At 44.5% G+C, this 24941-nt stretch overlaps 2 protein-coding genes across 4 annotated transcripts; both read right to left on the reverse strand.

Annotated features, from left to right (window-relative positions):
• Window positions 1-897: 897 nt before the first annotated feature.
• On the reverse strand, window positions 898-18513 carry ilf3b (interleukin enhancer binding factor 3b). Of its 3 annotated transcripts, none has more exons than XM_086170412.1 (18): window positions 18461-18513; window positions 16969-17066; window positions 16094-16314; window positions 15663-15837; window positions 12396-12543; window positions 10982-11073; window positions 9633-9728; window positions 8587-8698; window positions 8398-8495; window positions 8210-8321; window positions 8006-8119; window positions 7414-7619; window positions 6697-6873; window positions 6297-6578; window positions 6061-6187; window positions 5847-5894; window positions 3271-3687; window positions 898-2445 (listed from the first exon to the last, which is right to left on the reverse strand). In XM_086170412.1, exons 2-18 carry the CDS (start codon window positions 16969-16971, stop codon window positions 2315-2317), a joined length of 2559 nt encoding a protein of 852 aa, XP_086026538.1. In that variant the 5' UTR covers window positions 16972-17066; window positions 18461-18513; the 3' UTR covers window positions 898-2314. The 3 variants fall into 3 exon arrangements, with proteins under 3 accessions (XP_086026538.1, XP_086026539.1, XP_086026540.1); XM_086170413.1 differs by lacking the exon at window positions 18461-18513 and adding an exon at window positions 17545-17572; XM_086170414.1 differs by lacking the exons at window positions 898-2445; window positions 3271-3687 and adding an exon at window positions 3808-4584.
• A 2872-nt stretch (window positions 18514-21385) lies between these two features.
• Window positions 21386-24659, reverse strand: LOC147221008 (prostaglandin E2 receptor EP1 subtype-like). Its single transcript, XM_086170488.1, has 3 exons — window positions 24408-24659; window positions 23154-23921; window positions 21386-22125 (listed from the first exon to the last, which is right to left on the reverse strand). The coding sequence occupies exons 1-3, from the start codon at window positions 24465-24467 to the stop codon at window positions 21850-21852; spliced, it is 1104 nt and encodes a 367-aa protein (XP_086026614.1). The 5' UTR covers window positions 24468-24659; the 3' UTR covers window positions 21386-21849.
• Between the last annotated feature and the right edge of the window lie 282 nt (window positions 24660-24941).

Below are 24941 nucleotides of genomic sequence, written 5' to 3' on the forward strand. Positions count from 1 at the left end.
TGAAATGTGCAAATTTTCACATGCATGCTCTGCTGGCAAGGAAGATGTTGTACAAACATAATTTTTCTCCTACAAATTATTACATTTGGAATAACAGTAGTGTTCAGTATAAAAAAAGAAATCGTTGTATAATAAAAGCTGGGTCGATAACAATATCATTATAATGTCACATCTCATGAAGACTAATGGTCCATTGTTGTTATTTGAAGAATTTATTGCCAGATTTGGAATTATGGTTACACCAAAATAATGTGACATAATCTTTAATGCTGTCCCAAGGAATGTGTTGCAAGTACTTATGTCATATGTCAATAATGGACAGTATACTGGGGGGAAGCGTTGACGTGACGAAGGACAAATGTTCAAATAAATACATTAAAAATCTTTTGATGGCTACAGCTGCTCCTACGGTTAAAGGTTTTTGCTCTTCTCCCAATAATGATTTAGATTGGAATCAAATGTCTGGTTAGTAATAAATTCTGTTTAAACAATGAGACCAAGGGAGTACTTTACAAAATTACACACAAAATATACACAGCAAAAACAAACAAACAAAAAAAAAAAAACAGTAGAAAGACTTAGAATTGATATTGACTCTTGTGATTTTTGTGGACTAAAGGAAGAATCCATTTTTCATTTATTTTATTATTGCTTGTACTCACTCATACATTTGGTTAAATGTACAAGCCTTTATTGAGAGAACTGGATTCTCACTGCAGCTGCAGGGTAAGGACATTTTTCTTTACTAAGACCGCATGAAGGAAAAGGACTTCATTTTTTGTACAACTTTCACATTCATAAAAGAAAATGGACTAACAGCAAACCAAATTTCAGTCTTTCTCCAGGAAATGTATCAGTACAGTATCATTATAAATAGACTCCAGACCCTGAAGGCAGTTAAAACAAACTTTATTTTTGAAAAATGTGTTTAATTTTTGTTTGTATGTATATATGTACATAGAAATTATTTTTTTATACTCTATTAAGCTTTTTGATTATTTTATACATATATAGATTTTTTTTTTTGTGTGTGTGTGCTACCCCTGGCTAAACAGAATTGTTGTGTATATATTTGAAAAAAAAACAACAAAAAACAATTCCCACAGAACACATCTGCTTCTGGAGACATTTAGGAGTACTGGTTGTATATCTACATCTAGTACTTACGTTCCAACTACTAAATTATTTAATGTTGAGTTTGATTGAATACTACATTGACTAGCATGTATAGATTTGATAAAAGCGTCTGTAAACTGACCTGAATATACACATTCACTACCCTGTATACAAAATTACAGCATCATGAAAACAGTTCCCAATTTATATTTACAAACCTGAATAGATTTAAACCATCCTGAACAAAGATGAGTACACAAACCCAAGTACAGATGTGAAGTGCCAGTCGGCTGGAACTGGAGATGTTGAGATTGATGCATCACATCTTGAATCCTGTAACACTCTGTAAAGAACATTTATCTACGCCTGTTTATCATCTAAAATGCTTATCCAAGAGCTGTGCTCATTCAAATGAAGTATATGAAGACACTGGGTGTGAGGCCTTTGAATCTACGTCATGTCTTTTCAGTTCCTTTCCACATTTATGCGACAAATCAACTGAAGCCCCATGACAAGACCTTTTTTTCAAAATAAAATTCATTTATTAATACACACGCACACACACACACACACACACACACACACACGCAAGCAGTCAGTCACGCACGCAGTCACATACGTAAACAGGAAGAGAATCTCACCCAATCAAAAAGCGACATCGATCGGAAACGTTTAACATCGCATGTGCGTTTCCCATAAATATCCTAGGGTGGGGGGAAAAAGGGTTACAAAATAATTAGGTTACATTAAGAAATATTACAAAAGAAGCCCAAAGTTACAAGCAAAGAATAACTATCCACAATGTTTGACTTGCAACACACACTTCAACTCTCATCACAAAACTCTTCACAAAGAAACTCCAGTTCTGAACTTGAGGAAATGAGAGCATCCACCTTCATACTTGACTTAGCAAATTGGTCATTAAAACAGATTCAAAATAATAATTAATAATTATGAGGGAAAAAAAAACAAAAAACAATCAAGACCATGTACAGACCATACCAATAATTCAGCCACAGATGAGGTCTGACGTCTTTCAGTCAGCATGTGCTACATACATAAAAACCGAAAAGCACATTGATAGGAAACATGGGACAACGGTGGAGAATAGGGCAAGGCGTCAATCACTTTCTTTGGAGGAGACTCGGGACACTGACGCAGAATTCTCATCGCTGGCGACCCACAAGCTGAGGGGAGTCTATCTGTACTGGTAATTCATGCTGCTGTCTCCTTTGCCGTAGCCAACTTGACTGTGGTACTGAGAATGGCTGCTCCCAAAACCTTGGCTCTCTCCAACTTGTGAGTTGTAACTGGACTGGTTATTGAAACCTGGAAGGACAGGTAAAGGACATTGAAAGGAAAAAAAAAAACAAGTCAAGTTACATGCACAACACAATGTTTATGTTTACATTGCACTGCATGTCAAATAGCTTTCGACTTGTGTTGATCAGAAATATTGTGCTACTCATTACAATGTCTCATTCTGCAGAGTAATTGGAAAAAAGAACTGACATTAAGAACCCTGTCCCTAGATACTCCATGAGAAATTGAACAAGCACGTTGATTCAGAATGTTGGTCATTTAGCCAAAACACGATGAGGGGAATGATTCCTGGAAGAATTCTTTCCCGGACGGTGACAAACCCCCTTCAAAACATAACGCAGACTCGAGATCTTTGCAATGGTAGTATGAGGAGGGATGGGGAGAGCCCTGTGAGACCATGTGCGATCTGCCAGTGACTGTCTGTTTGGAAACACCGCAGACAAGTAGCAGGATAAACTCTGAACAAAGTAAACAACTCTTCACTCCCTGCTCGCATTTTATGAGAACAGCTTCGAAGAGTAAGGATCGAAAATGTATGCGAAGAGGAAATATCTCTGGTTTTCACATTTCAATACTCTATTCTCTTGCCCAATTAGTCAACCTAAAGCGAGCTGTATTCAAATGTAAGTGTGTCTCTGAAACGATTATTACATTTTGTTTTTTTTTTTATTATCACTCAAAGAAAGGCCGTTGCTTTATTGGAGGCAAATGTGCATGAAATATGCCGCTACCAGAACGGCGATTGCACGAGGTACACAACGTGTACAGTTGACCAGTTGATTTTTAACAGCGGCACACTTGAGAGCGGACGTAAACATCCCATTAACTCACCTTCATAATTGTAGTCCTGGCTGCTTCCTGTGCCACTGGTGACTTGGCTTGGGTAGGCAGTGCTATACGAGTAGCCGCCAGTTCCCCCCTGGTTCTGGCTGAAGTTTTTCTTTCCCTGCCCGTAGCCCTGGCCGTACTGACTGTAGGGACCCTGGCCCGAGGGACTGCTGGACTGGTACCCCCCTGCTGAGCCACCACTCACCCCGGAGGGGCCTTGAAAGGGTGACTTCCCCCCCTTGTGCATGGGCGGTTTCTTTTTGGGGATTTTAGCCGTGGAGGTGGCACTGTAGGCTCCATCACTCTGGTAGTATGAAATATAAGAGCTCTGCGCCGACCCTGGGGCCGTGTTTGCCGGGGGCCCCGACGGACTACTCGACGTCCCGGCTCCTCCATTCGTTCCTCCATTGTTGTAGTAATCTGGGGACAACAGGACGGCACAGGCTTAAAGAGGATAAGGCGTTCTCTATGCAGGTTTGTGTGCAATGCAGTTATGCTGTGCATGGAATTAGACCCTGTAGCGATAAAGTTATGAATTGTGGGAGACATTTATTTAAAAACAGCGCAAAACATTCTGCCTGTGTGCAAACCTAGTGCCGACAGCTTCAGTCTGCTGGTTTAGGCAGTATAATGCGACCGTGACGTGCAGCCACCACAAGAGCGTCATGCATTCGGTGTCGCCATTCTTTTAAATCAGTGTTGCTTATAAGACATTGAAACAGCAGGTTCTAAACAAACGATAGCTATTTTCAAAAACAAAGTAGAAGTAAAAAAAAATTAAAAAATAAAAAGACACAGACAATGAAAATACTTCTCAGTATACTCGTTCAAGTATGAATGGGGACAGAGAGAGAAACCGTTTTTTGGACTCTTCATAATGTCGATAAAGACAATAGGCTTTTCAGCTCTTGCAGGGCTTCGGCTCATCTCGAGCCAAATGGACGCACACAGAAGCCCGGCTCTGTTTTGTCAAAACGGAGGCTATCTGTAACAAAAATTGTCCCTTTGGGTGTCCAGGTGCTCGGGCACCCCCCCACCCCCGCAGCAGGTGACTTATGGCTGCATGCATGCAGCGGCAGGTGGTCTCCCCCGACGACGCTAGTGGAGTGGCGAGGAGCCGGGTGGGGGCGGGGGGGGCCCGCTTTATTCCCGGGTTGCAGACTTGATGTTGAAGCGAGTTGTGGATGCTGGAACACTACTGACTATTTTGTCCAGTTTTATCCCTCCTAGAGGACCATTTTTTGTTTTTCTAATACTGAGGGAGGAGGCTCTATTTCGCAAACTCGTGGTAGCCATAGCAGTCTGAGACAAAGTCACCTAAAGAGTGAGACAGGGCAGAGAAGGGGGAAAAAAATTAAATTAGATTTCTTAAGATTTTTTTTTTTTTTTTTTTTTTAATTCCTGCCGAAAAAGTGGCAGATGATTTTTTCATTTGGTCAGATTGCATTCAAACTGAGGATTTAAAATTATTATATTTTTTTTAGATTTCTCTGCTCCTGTCACGCTCAGGTAGGTCAGTCCCCTGAACAGGCTGCCAGAGAGAAGAAAGCGGTTCTACTAGGAATGGAATGGGGAGGGGGGAATCAGGGAGTTGGGTTTGTGGAAAAAGAAATTCAATCCTGTGGCTTAAAGCAGAGAAATGTAAAATTATTTGCATGGGTCAATACTACGGTGTCTCCTGAATTCTAGAAAGGAGGTGTTTTCAATTTAAAGGGCCTCAAACTCCAGACAGGGGTGTTTCGAATTGGGCAAACTGATGTGATCCTGGCTCGGCACCAACCGTGACGCACCGCATTACTTTCACACTCGGTAAGATGCAGTGATCAATGGCATTGGATACGAAAATTCACTTCAGCCCGTGAAAATAGAGCTGGTTGTGTATCCCGATTTCAGCATGATAATCAGTTACGGAAAAGAGTTGTTTTGTAAATGCAGTACGACCTTCCTTTCTTCCCTCCTACACCTGCACAACCAGGATATGCCTATGAAAGAAGTCTGCCTCCTCCATTGCCCTATACATTCCTACCCATAAAGCGGATTCGACAACTTCATTAACGCCGCCCCAAAATGTTTTGCAGAGATTTTACACCAGAAGGTTGTTTGACGAATAGAAAAGTTAACGAGTAATTTTAAAATCGAGCTGCGCGCTGGACCAGAAAGCAGATTGGGTCAGGTTCTCTCTGGTTTGAGGGTCTTAAAAGGGCATTTGTGTACAGAAAGAGATTTTTGATAGGAGTACCACATTAATTAAAGGTGCTGGTAGAACATGGAGATAATGACCATTTTCAAAGAAATATGAGAGCGACCAAAAATGATATATGTAGAATAAATTAAAAAAACTAAAAAATCCATGACTCGTCCCTACTGACACATCGGTTTGTAGAAGTTGGATTTCAGGGAGTTGCATTTGAAAGAATCAGTTATGCGATATGATGAAAAAACCAAAAACCAAAAATCAAATCAATCAATAATTGCAACCTCGATATCAATCAATAATCTCCCATTAACAAGAGAACCTTCTTAGAAACAGTGCAAATACATTTCTAGCAAAAATCATAAATGGACAGATGAATACTTACTGTATCCTATGTTAGCACTGTTCCCATAGCCATATGTCCCGAAGCCACCTGGTTGGAAATTAACACTGATTTAATACATATAAATATGAAGTGCTGTTCAAAGAGCTGTACAATTGAGAAGATTTGTATTGTAATTTTGCATTGTAATTTTTTACGTAGACGGCAGATAACTTAAGTTCCTGGTGCATGTCCTCCAGTAGCAAGCAGCATTTACCTCCGTGGCCGTAGCCTCCTCCATTGTTGAAGCCTCGGCCCCTTCCACGACCCCGGCCTCCTCTCCCTCGGCCCCTCGGTGCAGCTGCGTCTCCAGGGGCTCCCATCATGCCGAAGCCTGGAGTGTGCTAAACACAGAGAAAACCAGACATTTCATTTGTCTACTTTGTCGTCACTAAAACAAACATGAGTGCATTTGTCCTTTTCCCCTTCGTGGAAAAATAAGATGGGGTTTACCATAGGTGGGCCCTTCTTCTTTTTGGCGGCGTCTGCCACAGAGCCCTCGGGGAAGAGACGCTCCAGAGCAGCAAGGGCAGCGTAGGCCTTGGCCACTTTCTTATTGGAGCCCGTGCCTTGGAACTTCTGCCCGTCAATCTCCACCTCCATGACGAACCGCTTGTCATGGCTGCCACCGGTCTCTGAAATCAGCTCGTATTTAAGGCCCCGGCGCTTCTCGTTCAGCTCCATCACTGGGTTCTTGCCGTGCTTAGTCAGGATTGGTCCCTGTTGCCGAGCAGTCTGAAGAAGAAAACCGAGGCGGGGAGCAAGGCATTGAAGTTGCAGCAGTAAGCGGGACAAAATAGGACAGACCTCGAGTTTTAGGCACGGGACTAACACAAACACATTAGCCTCTTACTTCGGCAGCATCTGGGGTGTCTGCATTGGCCGTTCCCGTGACAGCGGCCGGCGTTTCGTTGGCCGTCACTGCTGGTTTCAGTTCTTCAACAGCAGCGGGAACGACGACTTCTTCCGATTTCACTGGCTCAGTCGTCTTTAACTCCACTCCTGTGGGCAGACCCATGTCCTGAAGGACCTGCAATCACCCAAACACAATATTAGATTGGCATTGTTGTCAATGGTAAAGAAATATGAATATTTGACACATTCTAAGAGGCTAACAAGCACTTTGTATAGTAACTGTGGGGACAGTTGATTAAACTGAAAGATTTAGCTATTTGCTTTTACTGGTACAAAATAAAGAAACCCTGCAATAAGAATATCATTTCAGCGACGTCGGGATAGCTTGTGAGTGTATCAAGCTAACAAAGTTGTATTGTATACCTATCAATCGACTCCCCTTCCAATGTGGTAAATAATTGAATAATAGTGAACTGCAGTTGATCACTTGTCCTGTAACACAGAAACTAGATCGCTGCATCTCTGTGACAAAGGTTCAAGGAATCATTTAATTGGCGTGTGACCTACGGCGCAACGGCACTCTATTTATTTCAACGTTCATAAATGTATTTGTCTTAAGTTCAAATGACAGAATAGCAAAGGTAATTATTACAGCTTAAAAAAAAAGGCAAACCCTTGATTCACTTCGTAATCATTTCGCATGCGAGTTGCACACCTTTACAGCGACATGCAGCTTGGCAGTGCGTTTTGATGGACCGGAAGCCTCGAAGGTCTTTCCATCGACTTCTACGGCCATAGTGAAGACGGGAACGTGAACTGGGCCGGTCTGGGATATTAGCTTGTACTGGAGTCCCGGCTTCAGCTGGTTGAGGCGCATCAGAGCGTTCATAGCCTGGGGAGGATCGGCCTTCTCGTCCGCAGCTGGAGGAGAGAAGGGGATACCAGTTAGAGCTACAGCCGTCAAAGTCTCGAGGACGTTATTGGGATCCGCTTGGGGTCTCAAAGCCTACTTTTGTAACTCATTGTTTTATTCCACATTTAATTCAGCTCCAGATTATAGATTGTTCCAGATTATTGGTTTCTCTGAGGAGGGATAGACACTGAACACTGCCTGAACTTGAAACTTCTTGGTAGACAATTCGGTCACGCGACAATAACAGCTGATGAACAGATTCATTCGTCAACTTAGCCGGCTAGCAATTTAGACTACGAGGCGTCACAAAAAATATAAATGATCCAAAATCAGAAGTGAATTGAATAAACCCCACTGGCCTGTCACATAAACCCTTGTTATAAAGAGCATTTACATTTCTTCTGTAGCTTTTTCTTCTTCTTATTGGGACTCTTGTCGTCAGTTCCCTCTTCTTCCTCGATGGGTCTTTTCATGGGGGGAGCATACGCCGTGCTGGGTGGGATTTGCACTGCAAAACAAAAAACACAAAATTGTAACACAAACACTTGATGATGCTGCGTCTGAATTAGGGATGGCGAAACGCACGCCTGCTCGCTACCTGTGTAGTCAATTGGAATCTCGCTACGGGGCTTTTTGGGCATCTTCGAGGGGAGGGAATCCATTCCGAGCACTTTGTGAAGCTGTCCAAACGCAGACAGCCTTAAGGCATGCTGAGGAAAGATGAGAAACAGTGTAAGTTCCACGTTACCTCGACCAAATCCAATCACATGCGCGGTTTCGTCTTACTTGTGCACTTGATGTGATGTCTTCTCTCTGCTGGTGGTTCAAGTGGCCAATTGCGTCAGTGGGCTCCTTCTCACACGGGTCTAGGATGCCAGCACCATCTGCAAAATCAGTTTGGGTCACTTTTACGAGCCGGGCACAAAAAGGAAAAACGAAAACATGCGGTTGAATGACATTTCGACAAACTCCTACCTGCCATTAGTATTCCTGATGCCAGACACTCCAGCACTCGGCGTAAAGCTTCTCCTGCCCCCATCGGCCGGTTTCCTGTGCCAATCGCTTTCTCACAAATCAGCTCCAGTGGCTGCACAGCAGAGGAGGGAGGGAGGATCTCTATTCGAGGATGCTATTTTAAGCTTGGTCACTAACATTTGAGGTCATTGCCTGGAAATACTGTACGTCTACACAGCGCTTGGTAAATTTGGTCTTCTTTATGTGTTCACACTGATTTGATGCAAAGGGCTACATATCAACAGCTTAAGAGCCAGTACAATAAAAGAGGGTCGGGGGTACGATGACTGAAGCTCCCTGCTCGGTAAAATCACAGATCCCGTCAGACCGGATATTCAGAGGCACTGTCGAGCATTGCGATCCCAATGAACCGCTCTAAATACAGACCTAAAGCCACTTAGTAGGCAGTAGGAGCAGAGCCCGGTCACCGTAAAGACAGCACACTTGTTTGCAGTCAATATGGGAGATTTAAATAGTAACTTGGTTGTGCTGATTCAGGTACAATGTTCAAGCAGAAACTTGGGGGGCTATTAAGGTCACCATTACAGTCACTCGTGTTTATGTAAAGTCAAGAATTGCAGCTCTCAAGTGCTTCTAGTCAACAACCGATGACAACCAGTCGTTTGAAGACGATGTGGCCTGATCCGTATTGAAATCCTACCTGTGTAATAGTGATGCACAACACAAACTTAAAAGGTTACAGACAAGTTTGATGGCATGCTAAATTTGATGGCAGATAAAATACAAAAATGGCCCCGGGAAGTACCTTAAAATCACATTTAAAGACGGGTAAAATTTTCACATTAATGTGAAGTATGACCATTTAAAAAGTCTTCATTAGCAGGTGCATAAAGGTAAAACTCAACAAGGATAAAAGTGGAATTCATCTGCAAAGTATTTCCCATCTTTCCATTCAAACACAACAGACTGTGGTGAATATTTTTTAAAACCATATTCTATGGACAGATGCCCATGAAAAGATGTACCTACAGGGGGGATTCACTCACCCAGCCACAGAGAGGAGACCAAGAGGGGACGCGAGCGCACAGGTCGCGTAGTATCCGGATCACGATGACACAGGAACGCAGCCCATTGGCTCTGGCCTGTGTACACAAACAGGGACGGGAGTAGGGGTCGGGAAAATGGGGAGAGGGGATGGGGAAGGGGGGCATGAGGAGGACAAGCAACTTTAAGTCACGTGGGAAGACTGTGAGCCGCATGAAGCAAGACAGCCATACAAAATACATGGAAATTAATTCAAAAACGGAAGCCACACAGACTACAACAGCTTATCTTTGTCAAAATGGAGGAGTTTAGGGGGGAAAAAAAAACAACAAAAAAAACAAAAAACAAGCGAATCATGTTTTTGACCAAGCTGCTAAAAGACCGTACTTTTTAAAAACATTCGCGGGGATGGTGTCAGTCGACTGGCAGCACAATTGATGGCACGGTATCACCAGAAAAAGGCTCAAAATCAGGATATGTGACAAAACAAAGCCATGTGACTCTTTAAATCAGAGAACCGAGGGGAGCGGTTTGCAAAAAAGGGAAGCTCACGTATGGCATAATTAAAAGCGGATCGTGGTTAAGTCAATGGCTACCCAAGGTGCAATATTCCTGGTGGTGTTGTCACACACAAAGAAAACAGAGCAGCCAGAGAGCAGGGGAAGCGGAGGCCATACAATACGAACATGAAGCTGCAGAGATGGAAGTATCCAAGTGTGACAACCAAAGATGACATAAACCACAATATAGTTATGAGTCCGCTACCAACACGCAGCACTACTAAGACACGCCTCTGCAATGTGTGCTCTGAGTAACTTGCATGATGTAGGAAAAAAGAAAAAGAAATAATCACAACCACTGCTGCTACTACTATTAATACCACTATGGCTACTCACATCAACAGTTAGTAGAAATATTGCACCTGGGTACATGTTAAGCCCAGATGTTCATTTGTGTTTGATGGGATCAAGCAGCTGTTACCCAAAATTATGGCAAAGGGGGACAGATGGACAGACAGACTAAAAAGCATCAATGAATGTCCTTCTGAGAAAAAACAAAAAAAACAAACAAACAAAAAAAAACAAGAGACACTGCAGTTAAGTGAAGATCTGTTAAGTGAAGAAAGCAACTCTACAGCAGTGTAATGACTATATTTTCCTACGAAACATCCATATCCATATCAAAAGTAAACTTCTAAAGATAGGAAAAAAAACAAAAAAAAAAACAAAACACATCGAACGCCCAAACAAAAGATGAAAAGAACACATATCATACAAAACTCAAAAACTACTTTCTTTTTTTTATTTTTATTTTTTATTTTTTTAGAGACAAATAAAGACAAGATTCAAACCTGGAACCACTTAGCGTGGCGGAGTGACGCCAAGGCAGTTAGGCATTTCTGCCTGTCCAGAGCATCCGGGGGATCGTTGACTGAAAGCGTTTCTATTGGCAGGTGGAATAAGAAGACAAGGTACAGTTTGACCAAGGGGAGTTCTGTCAGCCGGCCAGGGGGAACACAGGCAGTCTTCCCAAACCATAGGCAGGAGGGGTAAGGGGAGGGGGACCCCTCCAGTGGAGAACCACCAAACGCTCACAACCTCCCAGTTAATATGTTTTTCGCTTGTTCCAGCAGGAAATATTCAGATTTAAAAAACCCACCAGTGTGGTGATATGGGCTACAAGATGACGTTATGAAAAATGTCACATGGAAACTGCATTTGCTGAGGGGATAATTGATTATATCAAAAGGGAGGTAGTCTCTCCATGGATTCTTCAGTTTCATATTTTTTTTTCCTTTTCTGGCAATAACAGGAGATAGAGCCCCTCCCCTTTACCCCAGTTCTGGGTACACTGCACTTTGCCCCTTCCGAGACAGAGAGCGGCCAGTTGGTCAAAGGTCCAGCGTCCCTAAAAATTGACAAACTAGAAGGCTTGACAGAGAGAATCAGAATTGGAACCACAGGTAGAAGTTATCAGATGCACAAAAGGTGGGTATCGAAACAAGTCCACACTGCAGCAAAACTGATGGCTCGGAGGGACCCAAACTGGGGATTACTGTAAGCACAGGGATGCAGATAAGGTCAAGGTTCAGCACCTGCTCAATCTGTTACCTTATTTTGGTGCGCTATCGCAATGAAACGAGGCTGAGGCCTAGATAAATGTTCAAACGCTTGGTAAAGCCTATCCATGGGGCGGATACATTTAAAAGTGAGCGATTGACAAACACGCAGGGTCTACGTGACCCTCGTCGTTATCTGCAACCTCACGCCGTCCACGCCAAGGAACGTCAGACACAGTCGATAGCCCACTGCTTGAAAAACAGTTTCGCGGTACATTGGCGCTACTCATTTTTGCTGCAATGCAAACCGTTCATCATCATTGATAAAAAACACATGCAAACAAAGTGGTCTCTCTTTTTTTTTTTTTTTTGTCTTTGGTTAAATTCTCAGTAAGCCTTCATTTCATTGGTGACCTTGATCATTAAGGGGGGTGGGGGACAAAGCCATGTCTTCAGCAGTCAGTAAACTATCTGCCCTATACTGTATATTGGGCCATCAAAAATGTACAATTACATCACATGGAACTATGAGAGTGTCTAAAGAGCTATAAACATAGCACAGTTTTATTATGTGACAGCACATTCTTGTCCCCCTAGCTCCATTGAAGGCCCAATAAACAATATCTGCCTTGCCCTGTTGCCTGCCTGGGCTCCCTGCAGCAGGAGGGGTGCCACTCAAGATACGCCGCGGCCCTGGTGCGCTTACCCCCAGCGGCTGTCCTCTCAATCTCCTCACGAACCAGGGGGGAAGTCAGGTGAATAGTGAGAACAAGGGGGGGTTCGTTGGTGTTCTTGATGGTGATACATGCCTCTCTGACGTGCTGGCTCACAACGTACTTGTCTTCTGTGACGACCTGGCCCAGAGAGCATATAGTTATAGAAATGAGTATTCACTGTTAAACTGAAGTCTTTCGTCACCACACTGGGTCAATGCAGTTGTGACCCAGAGAGCACAGAGCAGTGTAACTTCTTAATTTTGCAAGGCTGACCCGTCATGGGCCTAAAGGCTCAGTGGTCAGAGTAAAATAAAGAAAAGGTTCAACTTAATTGTACACTTGAAATTGAAAGTTAAGGGTCACGGTGAATTTGGGATCTTTAAGGAAGGAAACCAATGTTTTCAAAACTGTTGTGGGTATCCACTCCGTGTGCTGCCACCTTACACTGGTGGGGGGTTTGTGTGTCCCAGGGATCCTATGTTGTCGGGGGATTTAGGCCACTGGAAGGGTCTCCAAAGGCAAAGAGGTCCCAGGGGAGAGACCAGTCAAAGTGTGTCTCAGAAGAGAAGACTTCCCATGTAGAAGACAATCATTGGACCTTGTTTTCCCTTGCCCAGATGCGGGTCACTGCCCCTGCCCCCCCCCCCCCAGAACCAGGCCGTGGGACGAGGCTCGGTGGCGAGCGCCTGTTGGCTAGGTCTTTACCCATGGGTCTCGGCCGGAACGAACGACATGGATCCCTCTTCCCCTGGGCTCACCACCCACAGGAAGGGCCAAGGGGGTTGGGTGCAGTGTGAACCAGGCGTTAGCCGGCGCGGGGGACCCTGGCGGTCCGATACTCAGCAGCAAAAGCTGGCTCTTGGAATAAAGAATGTCACCACACTGGCAGGGGAGGAGCCCGAGCTGGTGTGCGAGGCTGAGATTCCAACTAGATAGTCGGAATTTCTCGGAATATAGTGACGGGTTCTGACTGTTGTTTGTGGCTATGCAACCAACAAATATTCAGTTTACCCAATCTTCTTGGGGTCCGTAGAGGGGCTGCTCCTATCGGGGACTCCCTCGGTTATACTGGGAGACTTCAACATTCATGTGGGCAACGACAGAGCGACTTGGAATGAGCAGTGTTTTGTTAATTGAACTGCTGTGCTCGTCACGGATCGACCATAACGAAAACCATGTTCAGACATAAAGGTGTCCATATGTGCACTTGGCACCAACACTCTTTAGGCCACAGTTCTTTGATCAACCTTGTGGTCATATCGTCTGACTTGTGGCCGCATATCCTGGACACTCGGGTGAAGACACTTGGGTGGCACTGTCAACTGATCACCAGGTGGGGGAGGATGCAGGTCAGACCTGTCAGACCCAAACGTAATGTGAGGGTCTGCTGGGAACGTCTAGAAGAGTCCCCTTTCAGAAGGAGTTTCAACTCCCACCTCCAGAACTACAACCACATCCAGAGGGAGGCAGGGGACCTGGGAGTCTGAATGGGCATATTCCGTGTTATCATTGTTTAGGCAGCAGACCGGAGCTGTTGTCGTAAGGCATAAGACGGAGGGTTGTGACAACCCTCGAACCCGCTGGTGGACTCCAGCAGTGAGCTCCAGCACCTGAAGAGTCCTATCGGGCATTCCTGGCCTGTGGGCCTCTGGAAGCAGCTGACAGGTACCAGCAGGCCAAGCGGCATATGGCTTTGATACTTGCTGAGCCAAAAACTCAGGCGTGGAGGGAGTTTGGGAAAGACCATGGAGAATGACTTCCCGTGGGCGTCGGAGATTCTGGTCCACCATCCAGCGGCTCAGGAGGGGGAAGCAGTGCTCCGTCAACACTGTGTACTGTGGGAGCGGTGTGCTGCTGACCTCAACTCGAGATGTTGTACATCAGTGTCAGGAATACTTCCAAGACCTCCTCTACCCCATTGAAATGCCTTCCATGAGGAAGCAGAGCCAGGGGACTCTGGAGCGGACACACCTATTTCCGGGGCTGAAGTTGCTGAAGCAGTCAAAAGGTCTTTGGTAGCGTTGCTGCTGGGGTGGATGAGGTCTGCCCTAGGTTCCTCAAGGATCTGGATGCTGTAGAGCTGTCCTGGCTGACACGCCTCCACCGCACTGCGTGGATGTCAAGGAGAGTGCTGCCAGACTGGCAGACCGGGGTGGTGTTTCCCCTTTCTAAGAAGGGGAATCGGAGGGGTTGCGCCAACTACGGGAGGATTACACTCCTCAACCTCCCTAGTGAGGTCTATTCAGCAGTGCTGGAGAAGAGGGTCTGCCAGGTCATTGAACCTTGGAACCAGGAGGAGCAGTGTAGTTTTTTTTGCAGATGATAAGGTTCCGTTGGCTTCATCAGGCCATGATCTCCAGCTCTCAAAGGAACGGTTCGCAGCCGAGAATGAAGCAGCCGGGATGAGGATCAGCGCGTCCAAATCCAAGATCACGGTGCTCAACTGGAAAATGGGTGGAATGCCCACTCCAATTCGGGTAAGAGGTCCTGCCCCAAGCGAAGGAGTTCAAGTATCACGGGGTCTTGTTCATGAGTGAGGGAAGATGCGGACTATGTACCGATCTGTCGTGGTGAAGAGGGAACAGAGCCAAAAGGCAAAGTTATCAATTTACGGGCTGATCACCGATTGTCACCAGGTGTGTGTAGCGACCAAAAGAACGAGATAGTGGATGCAAGTGGTTGAAATGAGTTTCCTCTGCAGGGTGGCCAGATTCTCCTTTAGAGAAAGGGTGAGATGTTGGGTCATCCAGGGGGAGCTCTGAGTAGAGCTGCTGCTTCTCTGCATTGAGAGGAGCCAGATGAAATATCTCTAGCATCTGGTCAGGATGCCTCCTGGACGCTTCCTGGGGGACGTATCCCAGGCATGTACATCTGGAAGGAGACCATGGGGAAGACCCAGGACATGCTGGAGAGACTGTTGCCAGGCTGGCCTGGAAACGCCTTGGGGTTCCCTCAGAGGAGCTGGACCATGTGGTGGGGGAGAGGGAGGTCTGAGCCTCACTACTCCAGCTGTTGCCCCCGCGACCCGACTCTGGATAAGTGGGGCAAGATGGATGAATGGATGGATGTTGCGGGTATAATAAGAATTATAGAACATTTTCTTCCAGTGTTTACATAGTTTATCTTCTGTTACCGACAGACCCTTCACCGTATTATGATGCCCCTTCAGATGCGGTGGAACCCTCAACAGTTGGGTCTTACACAACATTCCTTCCAAATTTTTTGAATTGCACTGATTTAACCAAGGTCTACCTTACCTTGAGCTGTGCAACAAGGTTATCAGACACTTTCTTCAGCAGGCTAATGGTAGGCTTGTCCTTACAGAGGAGAACCAGCTCAAGGTCCAAGTCCCCTTTCAGTAATAGGCCTTTGGCAACCAAGCCCACTCTCATTACACCACGTAGAGAGCGAGTGACTTGGTCCTTGTGCTCACTGCAATTTCAGACAGAAAAGAGGCATTAACCGGGGGTCAGGGGTGGACAATGATTCAATTTCCAACTTTCCCCACTCCAGTGGGGAAATTAAAATACGTTGTTAATCTGTCACTGACAGAGAGAAAGAGAATACACAGACAAGACTGCTTTTGGCGTGTGGCCTTAGCTAAGGAAGTTTTAATGTTGGGATATAATCAAAACAATGTTTTTGGTAACTCAAACAAGTATACCACTGACCTCTATATGTGACTCACCTCTCCTTCTCAGTGTCTGTACTATCAGATTCTGACTTTGAGGAGCCTTTCTCCTGCTTATCCAGCCAGTCAGAGACGGCCTTGAGGGCCCGCTCTGTGTGGGAGACCATGTTCTGTACACTTTCTAGTTCGTCTTGGGTCGGATAGATAGCAGAGTGTTTGGCCATGACATGGCGGTCGTCATTCATAAAGACACGCATGCTGCGGTGGCGCATTGGGGACTAGGGGTGAAAAGAAACAGGTTGTGAAATATGGAAAAACACAGTGCAGATTCCAATTACAGTATCCTCCTTGCCAGAAGTGTGCTCGCTTTTAAAACATTGACCCCAATACAGATGCAAGAGACTTGACTCCCCCCGCTTCTAATTCCCTGATAATTTTTTTATGTATTTCTCCTTTTTAGGGAATTTCTCATTGAATTAGTCAAAGTATGTTCAGGAGTCAGGATTATATTTGATTTCTGAAAAACATATTTTGGTGCTATTCAATGAAATTCGGGGTGGAGGGGTGGGGGGGAAACCATGTGGAGCAACACAATCTGACAAATTCATAAAGCACTTTCATTGCAGAGAAGGTTGCTAATGAGGATAGATTCAAAGCCTCCATCACCAATGATTGCACAGATAACAGTTTATATAAGGACACCCAAAGCCAATTTAGAGGAGTCCAGTCATGTGGAACATGACTGGGCTACAGTATGTGTTTCAAATCCTGAGGGAGACTAGAAAGACAAATGCTCGCACCAGCTGTCAGACTTGAATTACATGCCTTTAACTCTGTACATAACAAGGTGAAAGAGAGGTACACTTCACTCGTCTGATACCAAGATGCATGTCTTAAAGATCATTCAAATAATTCATAATTCAAATGCCTACCATTGTTGTCCAGGAGACTGTGGTAACTCTTGAATCCTGCGATCAGTCTTTTAAATGAAGATGTGACTGCAAGTAGATGTCAATGTTGGACTCCGTCTCTAAATAGAATAGACATACTCTAATGATCTCACTTGGGAAAATGTTCCCATGTAACAGCAGCAGGGTGGCAGAGCAAAAAAACTATACATTAAAAAGGTACACTTTAGTGGGGTGGTAAAATAAATTGTGTTTGTAGAAAGGTGTTGGGAAAAAAAAAACATTAACACTTCTTGATAAAAAGGCATCTACAGCTAAATGATAACTATTACACTATGGAGACATTTCTCTGATTCGGCAATATGTGGAAAAAAAAAGGGCAACAGTTGACCATTTCAAGGATTTGGAAAATAAAAGGAAGTAATTAAATAGTCGGGTCCTTGAGCGATGACAACAGTGATTTGACACTCAAAGTGCCCAGAATGGTTTATACCTGTGTGCTGCATCAAGAGGCTCCAAAGCAAACATTTGGAGATAAACAACAAATGCAGTATCTCCAAGAAGTACACTTTAATCACTCTGTACACATTCCACACTTACAGCTTTGATTTCTTCCGAGAATGCAGGCTGGACAAAGGCCCCTTGTATTTGGAGCAACGGATGAGGATGCAAGCATACATCAGTGGATAACACAAAGTCGGACTCTTTCAGACCCAAATATTGTTGTTATAAGTGATTTGATCATACCCCAATGCCAAAAAAGGATAGATTTACATGGCAACAGGATGAAAATTGTGGGATGGAGTGGGCAGAGTTTTCAAGTCCAATTACTGAGATACAGAAGATGCTAACACAATAGTTTCATTACAAGAAGTAAAATAATATAAGCTATGGTCGATCTGTAGTCCACTTAAAGGACAAAAGAAGTGGAAGACAAGAATAACAGTCCGCCAGTCAACAAGTGACTGAGGTGTGGCAATGAGCCGTTGTGCCAAGCTTCTTTAAGTATCTTTTAAGTCGTTTACCGACGGTTTCATATGCTACATTTTAGGAAGAGTTTTTAAACGAATAATTAGACCACTGCTCCACGGCTTCATTGGGGAAGGGGGACGCCATTTTAATTCAGTGCAAGTGGGTTACTGTCTGGCAACAGCTGCTAACGTTAGCACACGACCCACACTTAAACATCGCCTACATACCGACAATTCGTTGCAAACGTTCACACGGTCCTCAATAAAACACACAAACGCGTAAATATCCTACCGGGTTGTTTTAATTTTTCACATATAACGTCAAAATGGTCGGAGACAAGACCGAGACCCCAGTAAAGGGTCAGCCACAGTTGAGTGTTTTAGCCGGTTAGCTTAGCCGTTCACAGCAAAATCAATCGCTTGCTCGAGCTTCAGAATTAGACTGTAAATAACCGAGAACTTCAGTTTCACCCCGTTGAGTCCAGATGTTTGTTTCACGTCTACTTATGTCGTGGTATGAACATTTCTATATCTTTCACACTCACCGGTGCAGCACGTTGATGATCCCCAGACAGCTGTACATGAGAAGCTGGGGCGGGACTATCGGAGAAAGCGACGCCTACAAACGCATTCATTGGACGAAGGTTGATTCAGACGTTTTGTTCAGCCAATCGGAAAAGGGGAGATACCAAAACCGGGACGTTTCCATCGATTACTATTGTGAACTAAATTCTCTTGTCTTTGTCTGCCACTGCCCTTCTTGGAATTACTCATTTTTGCGTTACGGGTAACAATGTTAATAACGTTATTATTGTCATCTCACTAGGAGAAATTAAACAAATTCACGAAGTTTTAGGTGGAATGTTCCTGCGCACGACGTGCCGCGTGAGACAAGGGGTCATGCCAATTAACCGAAGAGCATCGCTCCCCTTTGCCACTTGAGAAGCTGAGCAAAAACGCTTTTAGGGGGCTAGAATTTTTACAATTGTTAGTCACCTATAAACAAAAGTCATGTAGCAAAGTTAGTATGAATACATTAATTAATTCACTATTATTCAAACGCTAAAAATTAGACTAGCAGTATTAAACAGCTAGTGGGGGGGGGGGTACGCGAACTGTGACGTCATGCTCAATCTGCAAGCACGCAAAATCATCATCATCAATGACGTCAGTTCATTTCTTCTTTAAATAATTAATCAGTGAAATGAAACAACTTTGAAGGATGATAAATAATAATAATAATAATAATACATACGATTTGTATAGCGCTTTTCACGGTACACAAAGACGCTTTTGATAGGTCGGTAATGAACAGCTACTAAGTCTAGTTTGAATACCAGAATACTGGAATACTATTCTGGCCTGGAATGGACTTGCCATTATTAACGTGTTATTCATCATGCAAAGAGGTCAATTGAAAGCGCTCTGGTCTTTAGAATATAATGTATTATTTTTTTAAGGTATATTTTATCGATCATGGTGAAGCCATTCCAAAATCAGCCTTCGTTGAACCAGTAACTTTCTTTGTGAATATCTAGCATCAAATATTTACATTTATGTGGTAAGTTTCCCTTGTTCGCTTGTCAAATGGTTAATGGATGTTTATTTTTTACCTGGTGTGTATGCATACTGCCTGATTTGTTTATTTTTCTCTCCTCCCTTTGGGTGGTAATTGAATCAGATCTCCTTGACCAACTTGCTTTGTTAATTTTGCTCCCACGATGCAAACAACTTACAACCATTCTAGATAATAAAAACTGGCAAATAAATATATTCAGTTTGTTTTTTATGAATTATTTCATTTAAAAAAAAGAATACAGAAGCAAGACAAATACAGCAATACAAACCAATCAAACCTGCCGTGCCTGGATAATATGTATTTATTTATCCATGGTTGAAAAACAAGACTTTCAAGTGTGAAGCGCTTTGAAAACCACCATGTAAGTCAAGAGCATTTACCATTTATCCTCTGGAGAACCTCAAAACGTACTTGGACTTGACCACATACAGTATACGTATGTTGATATTATAGTCGGTCTGATTTGGTTAAATCCGAAGATGGCATGAATAGGATTAGTGTCGATCTTCTTCATGTCTACATGTATCTTGAACTTGACAGGGTTCATTTTTCTTATGCAACTCTTATGCAACAAAAACTCTGGCAATGCGTCTCTTAATCTGTTATTTTTTTCTTCCCCAGCCCAAAGCTGGAGGTCGTACCGTGGGAGACCGCTCGCATACGGTAAATGAGCTGGTATTTTAAGATCTTGGCTCTTTGGTTTAGTCCCTCTTTTCGCCAAAACCAGAACAATGCCAAGGTGTCAAACTGCCCCCTGCGCCGCAGGAACAGCTTTTTCCCACAAGCCATCCCTCCAATGAACACATAAATCCCCACAACACCTTACGCACCATGTCATGCATGAAACACTAAAATCTGTGTTTGATCTGCAGTTTATTTGTTATTCTATTTATCTAATTACCTCATCTTTGCACTACCTCACCGACCACGTGTGCATCATCAGAATATATAAACAGACATTGCACTCTGCCCTTTGTGTTTTGTATTGTTTATATTGTCCTGCCGCCCAGTTGTTTTTTACCTCGGCGTGGAACTGTCATCTGGAGCCAAATCCCTTGCATTAAAGCTTTATTCTGATACCGAATATATTTTATAAGATGAGAGGATGCCTACCGGCGCAGCCGTAACTAAGACGCCGAAAGCGTCCGAGATTTTGATCAACAGAATCTGGCATTTATTGTGGTTTGGTTTAGATATTAGCAGAAGAGCTTTCCTTAAAAGGGTTTCTCATCCTGGGCCTGCTGAACTTTCGAGTCAGAACGTTGATCATCCCGTCCCACTTGTGTTAATGTATTCCAACAGCCAGATCAGCTCCCACCATGGAAGCAACTCAGCGGAGATTTTGGATGGTGTTATTAGTCATCCCCAGTTTGATAGTTTGATAGAGAGTTCTGAAGACAGCTCACATTGGGGAAGTCTCTTAAACAAATATATCACACACTCATGCGGGGGAAGCACTCCCCGGTGCTTTCGTCAAGTACTTTAACTTCTGGCATGGGGGCGTGACCGAAAAAGCAACAGAATAATTCCAGGAAAACTGTAAAACGACGGCAGAAAAATTCTGGAAATGAATCCAACTCTGAATCTCGAGGACAAGTGAAGCAGAGACTTTTTTTTTTTTCGCAATTCCTAACGGGTTGCAGATTGTTATATTGGAAGAACCGCAGCCAAAGAGCTAGTCGGAACCTTATATAATGCTTCGTAAAACCTAAAGGAGCCGAATTCTGGCGCTCATCCCTCATATGATTATCACCACGGCAGTCCTCCTTCAAAGGGTTAGCTAATACCTTAAACAACCGTTTACGGAAAGAATGGCTTTTCTGGGCGTCTGTGCAAGTCGAAATCTGCAACTCATACTTACCTTTTTGCACAAACGTCAGGGTTGCAGAACTCGGGCTTATAATCTTTTATTATTGCGTTTTTACATCGCGTTCTTTTTACGTCAATACATTCTTTTGCATTGTCAGACATGTTCACTCGTGTCTACATATATATATATATATATATATATATATATACACACGTATACATATACTGTACATATATATATATATACAGCTACAATTACAAAACACAGTAAAGATTCATGTTCACATTCATGTCACAATAGTGCACTGGACACACACGGGTTGTCATTTAGCATCTTCGAGCTGAGGTTTCCTTTGCAGAGTTCCGATCGGCGGCCAACGCATTGGAAGCATCAATGTCCGCTCTCGTTAAGGACAGCCACTCCCAGCATGTGTCCGATTTGTATCCACCGCTAGTCCCAGGTGGATTGTAAACATTGTTATCCCTGAATTCAGATCCGGACGCTCCCCGGGAACAACTGGCGGATGTCGGGGCCGTTTGCGTCCGCTAGATCGCAGCCATGCTGTTTTTCTCAGAGTTCTGAAAGGAGCTGATGTCCCAGCGGATTGAGCGGAACGTGCTCCCCCTGAAACTGGCCTGTTTCTTCGTGATGCGGTAGATCTTCCTGAGGATAGAGCGCCGCAGCAGGATGTAGACCCACGGGTCCAGGATCTGGTTGCAGGTTGCCATCCTGACCCCCATTATCAACAGGTCGCTGTAAGTGTCCTTGTCACTGCCGGAGAGGCAGTTGTAGGACCGTGTGGCCGCCATTGGTCCGAAGATCTGCAAAAAAAAAAAGGACTTGAACAAGCCGCTGGGAGGATAGAACGAAACAAATCAAAGAAACATCAAAATATGCACAAAGTTGGATTGTGTCTACTAACTGTTCAAATCTGACACGTTATGACATTCAATTAGAAGCTCCGTGTCTTGATGTATCAGAGTTAGCAAAGAGAGCTCATCGGGCGACGATCATTCATCTTCTTCCATTGTATTGAGACATGCAACTGTTCACCCTCTCATTCAACGGTCACACAGCGACAACCATCCTCACATCATATTGAGACACAAAACCATTAATTCTCTCACTGATACATTATATATAGACACATAAGCATGCACATCTAGGCTCTCCAGTGAAACCCCTGTATGTTTTTGGAGTGGGAGAACCCGAGGGAACCCACGCAGACAACATGGAGACGCCACACAAAAAGGCCCCCATGTCAGAAACAAACCAGGGGCCCTTCGTGCTATGACGGAGAAGCGATAACCACTGCGGCAACATGCTACACAATGCTGAATTGTGAAATGCTGAAATGCTAAAATTGGAACGGAAATAGAGGAGAGATCTGAAAGAAAATATTTACGGACAATAATGAAATTGAATGAGAAAATCACTGTAAACCGGCGCCTGTATGTGGAGGCTCGATGTCTTTAGGTAAGAACATGGGAGATTTAATCGACCGCAAAGCACACGTGTATTAAATAGAATTTCTGTTGTATGGTCAACCTCTGGAGCGTGAAAATAACCTCAGGGACCGCAGAATGCTTTCATCTTTACTAAACTCACACACCGACCTGCCTGTCCAGGCATGCAGGAACTGCCCGCCTACTCAAATAACTTCCTACGCGTCCCTGAGAAACCGCCACAGTGTCGGACGTCTGCACAACATTTGTAATAATGGGAAAGAATGATAACTGCTTATCAGTATTAACAAGTGATAAGGTAAAGATGACTGCATTTCTTTGGGGGGGTTGAGGGACTAATGTGTTGTTTCAACACATTTTTATCCTTCATCCCAGCGACTTACCAGCAGAGGGCTCCAGCAGATGCAGGACGTGACCATGATGCCCACCAGCTGAACAACCATCTCTGTGTCATTGGACCTGGCCGACCTGCGCTGGAGGCAAGACTTCTTCTTCAACCTGGCCCTCAGCAGCGTTATCCCGCTGACGGTGTTGCACACGAAGGCGGAGGCCAGGGAGGTCAGAGCCAGCCCAGAGAAAAGCATCACGAAGACCAGGTCCATGATGTTGACGTGGTCGTTCACCTTGATGAAGCACCACGTCCCCGGGTGTTGGGAGGTGTAAGCGCCCAGGTTGAAGAACGGCAGAAAGGCCACGCATAACGCCAGCAGCCATATCAGGGCGAGCGCTATCTTCGCCCGTGCCGTGGTCACGACACGGGCGTGCAGCAATGGCCTGGTGACGCCCAGACAGCGCTCCGCCGCCATGGCGCTGCCCAAGAAGAGCGGGCACAGACCGAAGAACACCATGCAACCTCCCAGGAAAAGACAGGAAGCATCCGGATCGGAACTGTTTTGGACACCGGTGGCTCCGGATGCGGCGACTACCGAGTATCTCTTCAACACCAGCGATCCGGGGATGATATGTCCGGCCAGATCGGTCGCCACCAAAGAGCTGGCAAAGAGCAGGAAGGTGGCCTTTGACCTCCGGCGAAATCGGTTGTAAGCCTTGGCGAGAATGACGAGGGCCAGCACGTTGAACAAGATGCCCAAAGTCATGGTGATGCCGGCAGCTGCAGGGTTCGTCGTTAGGTCGGAATTGTTCCGGGGGCACTGCGGGAAAGGAGAACAGATCAGCGTCTCAAAAAGAGGACCCCCCCTCCTTTAGCTGGGGTGCAAGGAATACACCGCCCCAAAAAATTGGCTCCATCCCATCGGGCTGCACTTGAAGCCTCAACAAGTTCTGACAGCTGTTGATATCGTGCTTTTGCTGTGGACATTCCTCTAAAAGTGCAGGGAAAGTGCCAAAGTTTGTATTCAAATTTGTTTTTATATAGAAAGTAAGTATATGCACGTGTTGAAATACACTGGATTTGCATAATCTTTTTCTCCCTGAACATGCACGCTGCGGTGTCGGCCACAAAATCACATTCTCTCAAGTCTAAACAACGCGTTAACGATTTTCACTCTGTATATAATTTCTGCTGAATTTCAATTTTGCATCCAAAGCGCTTTTACATTGTGCAAGAGCCGATCACCCGTCACCGTGCGACATTTAAACCGAATCTCTATCTTTTCGATACGACAGATCTCTCTTACCTGGGGTGGAAGGACGTCGCAGTGATGATCGGGAACATTTTGACTTTTTAAATTACTCATAACTGAACTTTCCTTAAAGCCGAGCCCAGATTTAACCCGGCTGCGGTCTTTGTTTTGTTTTGTATTCTCCAAAGAGTCACGGCTCCTTCACCTGAGGTGTTTCTTCCCGAGCCAGCGCGTGCAGCGACTCCCGCACAGATCTCCTGTCTGAACAGGCATCCTCCATGTAAACGTTGCAACGGCGTGTTCTCTGTTACTCCGCCCGCAGCTGGCTGCTTTTATACGCCGGGGCTGCGTTGTTCAGACGTTGCCTGTGGGTGGCTCAGAAACCTCTGATTTCCTCACAGGGAGAAAAAAAAAAACATCCAGAGGCACACATGGTTCACGGAGGAACTTCAGATAGTGAATTTGTAGTGATATTCAAATCTTCATCCCCACAGGGATAATTGTATTTTACATAACAATTTATTTGATCTACAGTTATGTTAAATGTCATGTTAAAATCAGTGCTGATAAAACGGTGTTTGACAGTTT

Source organism: Fistularia commersonii, chromosome 23, assembly GCF_037954325.1.
Source record: "Fistularia commersonii isolate RoL2024-O1a breed Wild chromosome 23, RoL_Fcom_v1.0, whole genome shotgun sequence".
In the NCBI taxonomy this organism is placed as follows: domain Eukaryota; kingdom Metazoa; phylum Chordata; class Actinopteri; order Syngnathiformes; family Fistulariidae; genus Fistularia; species Fistularia commersonii.

Excerpts from the sequence above, each read along its gene's own strand:
- ilf3b (XM_086170412.1), bottom strand. Across the intron at positions 11,074-12,395 it reads TGAGAGGACAGCCGCTGGGG|AAACGCTTTCAGTCAACGAT; the intron begins GTAAGCGCACCA and ends ACCTGCCAATAG. Across the intron at positions 8,322-8,397 it reads ACATCACATCAAGTGCACAA|CATGCCTTAAGGCTGTCTGC; the intron begins GTAAGACGAAAC and ends ATCTTTCCTCAG.
- LOC147221008 (XM_086170488.1), bottom strand. The coding sequence starts at position 24,467 with ATGAGTAATTTAAAAAGTCAAAATGTTCCCGATCATCACTGCGACGTC. Across the intron at positions 23,922-24,407 it reads GCGACGTCCTTCCACCCCAG|TGCCCCCGGAACAATTCCGA; the intron begins GTAAGAGAGATC and ends CCTTTCCCGCAG. Across the intron at positions 22,126-23,153 it reads TCTGCTGGAGCCCTCTGCTG|ATCTTCGGACCAATGGCGGC; the intron begins GTAAGTCGCTGG and ends TTTTTTTTGCAG.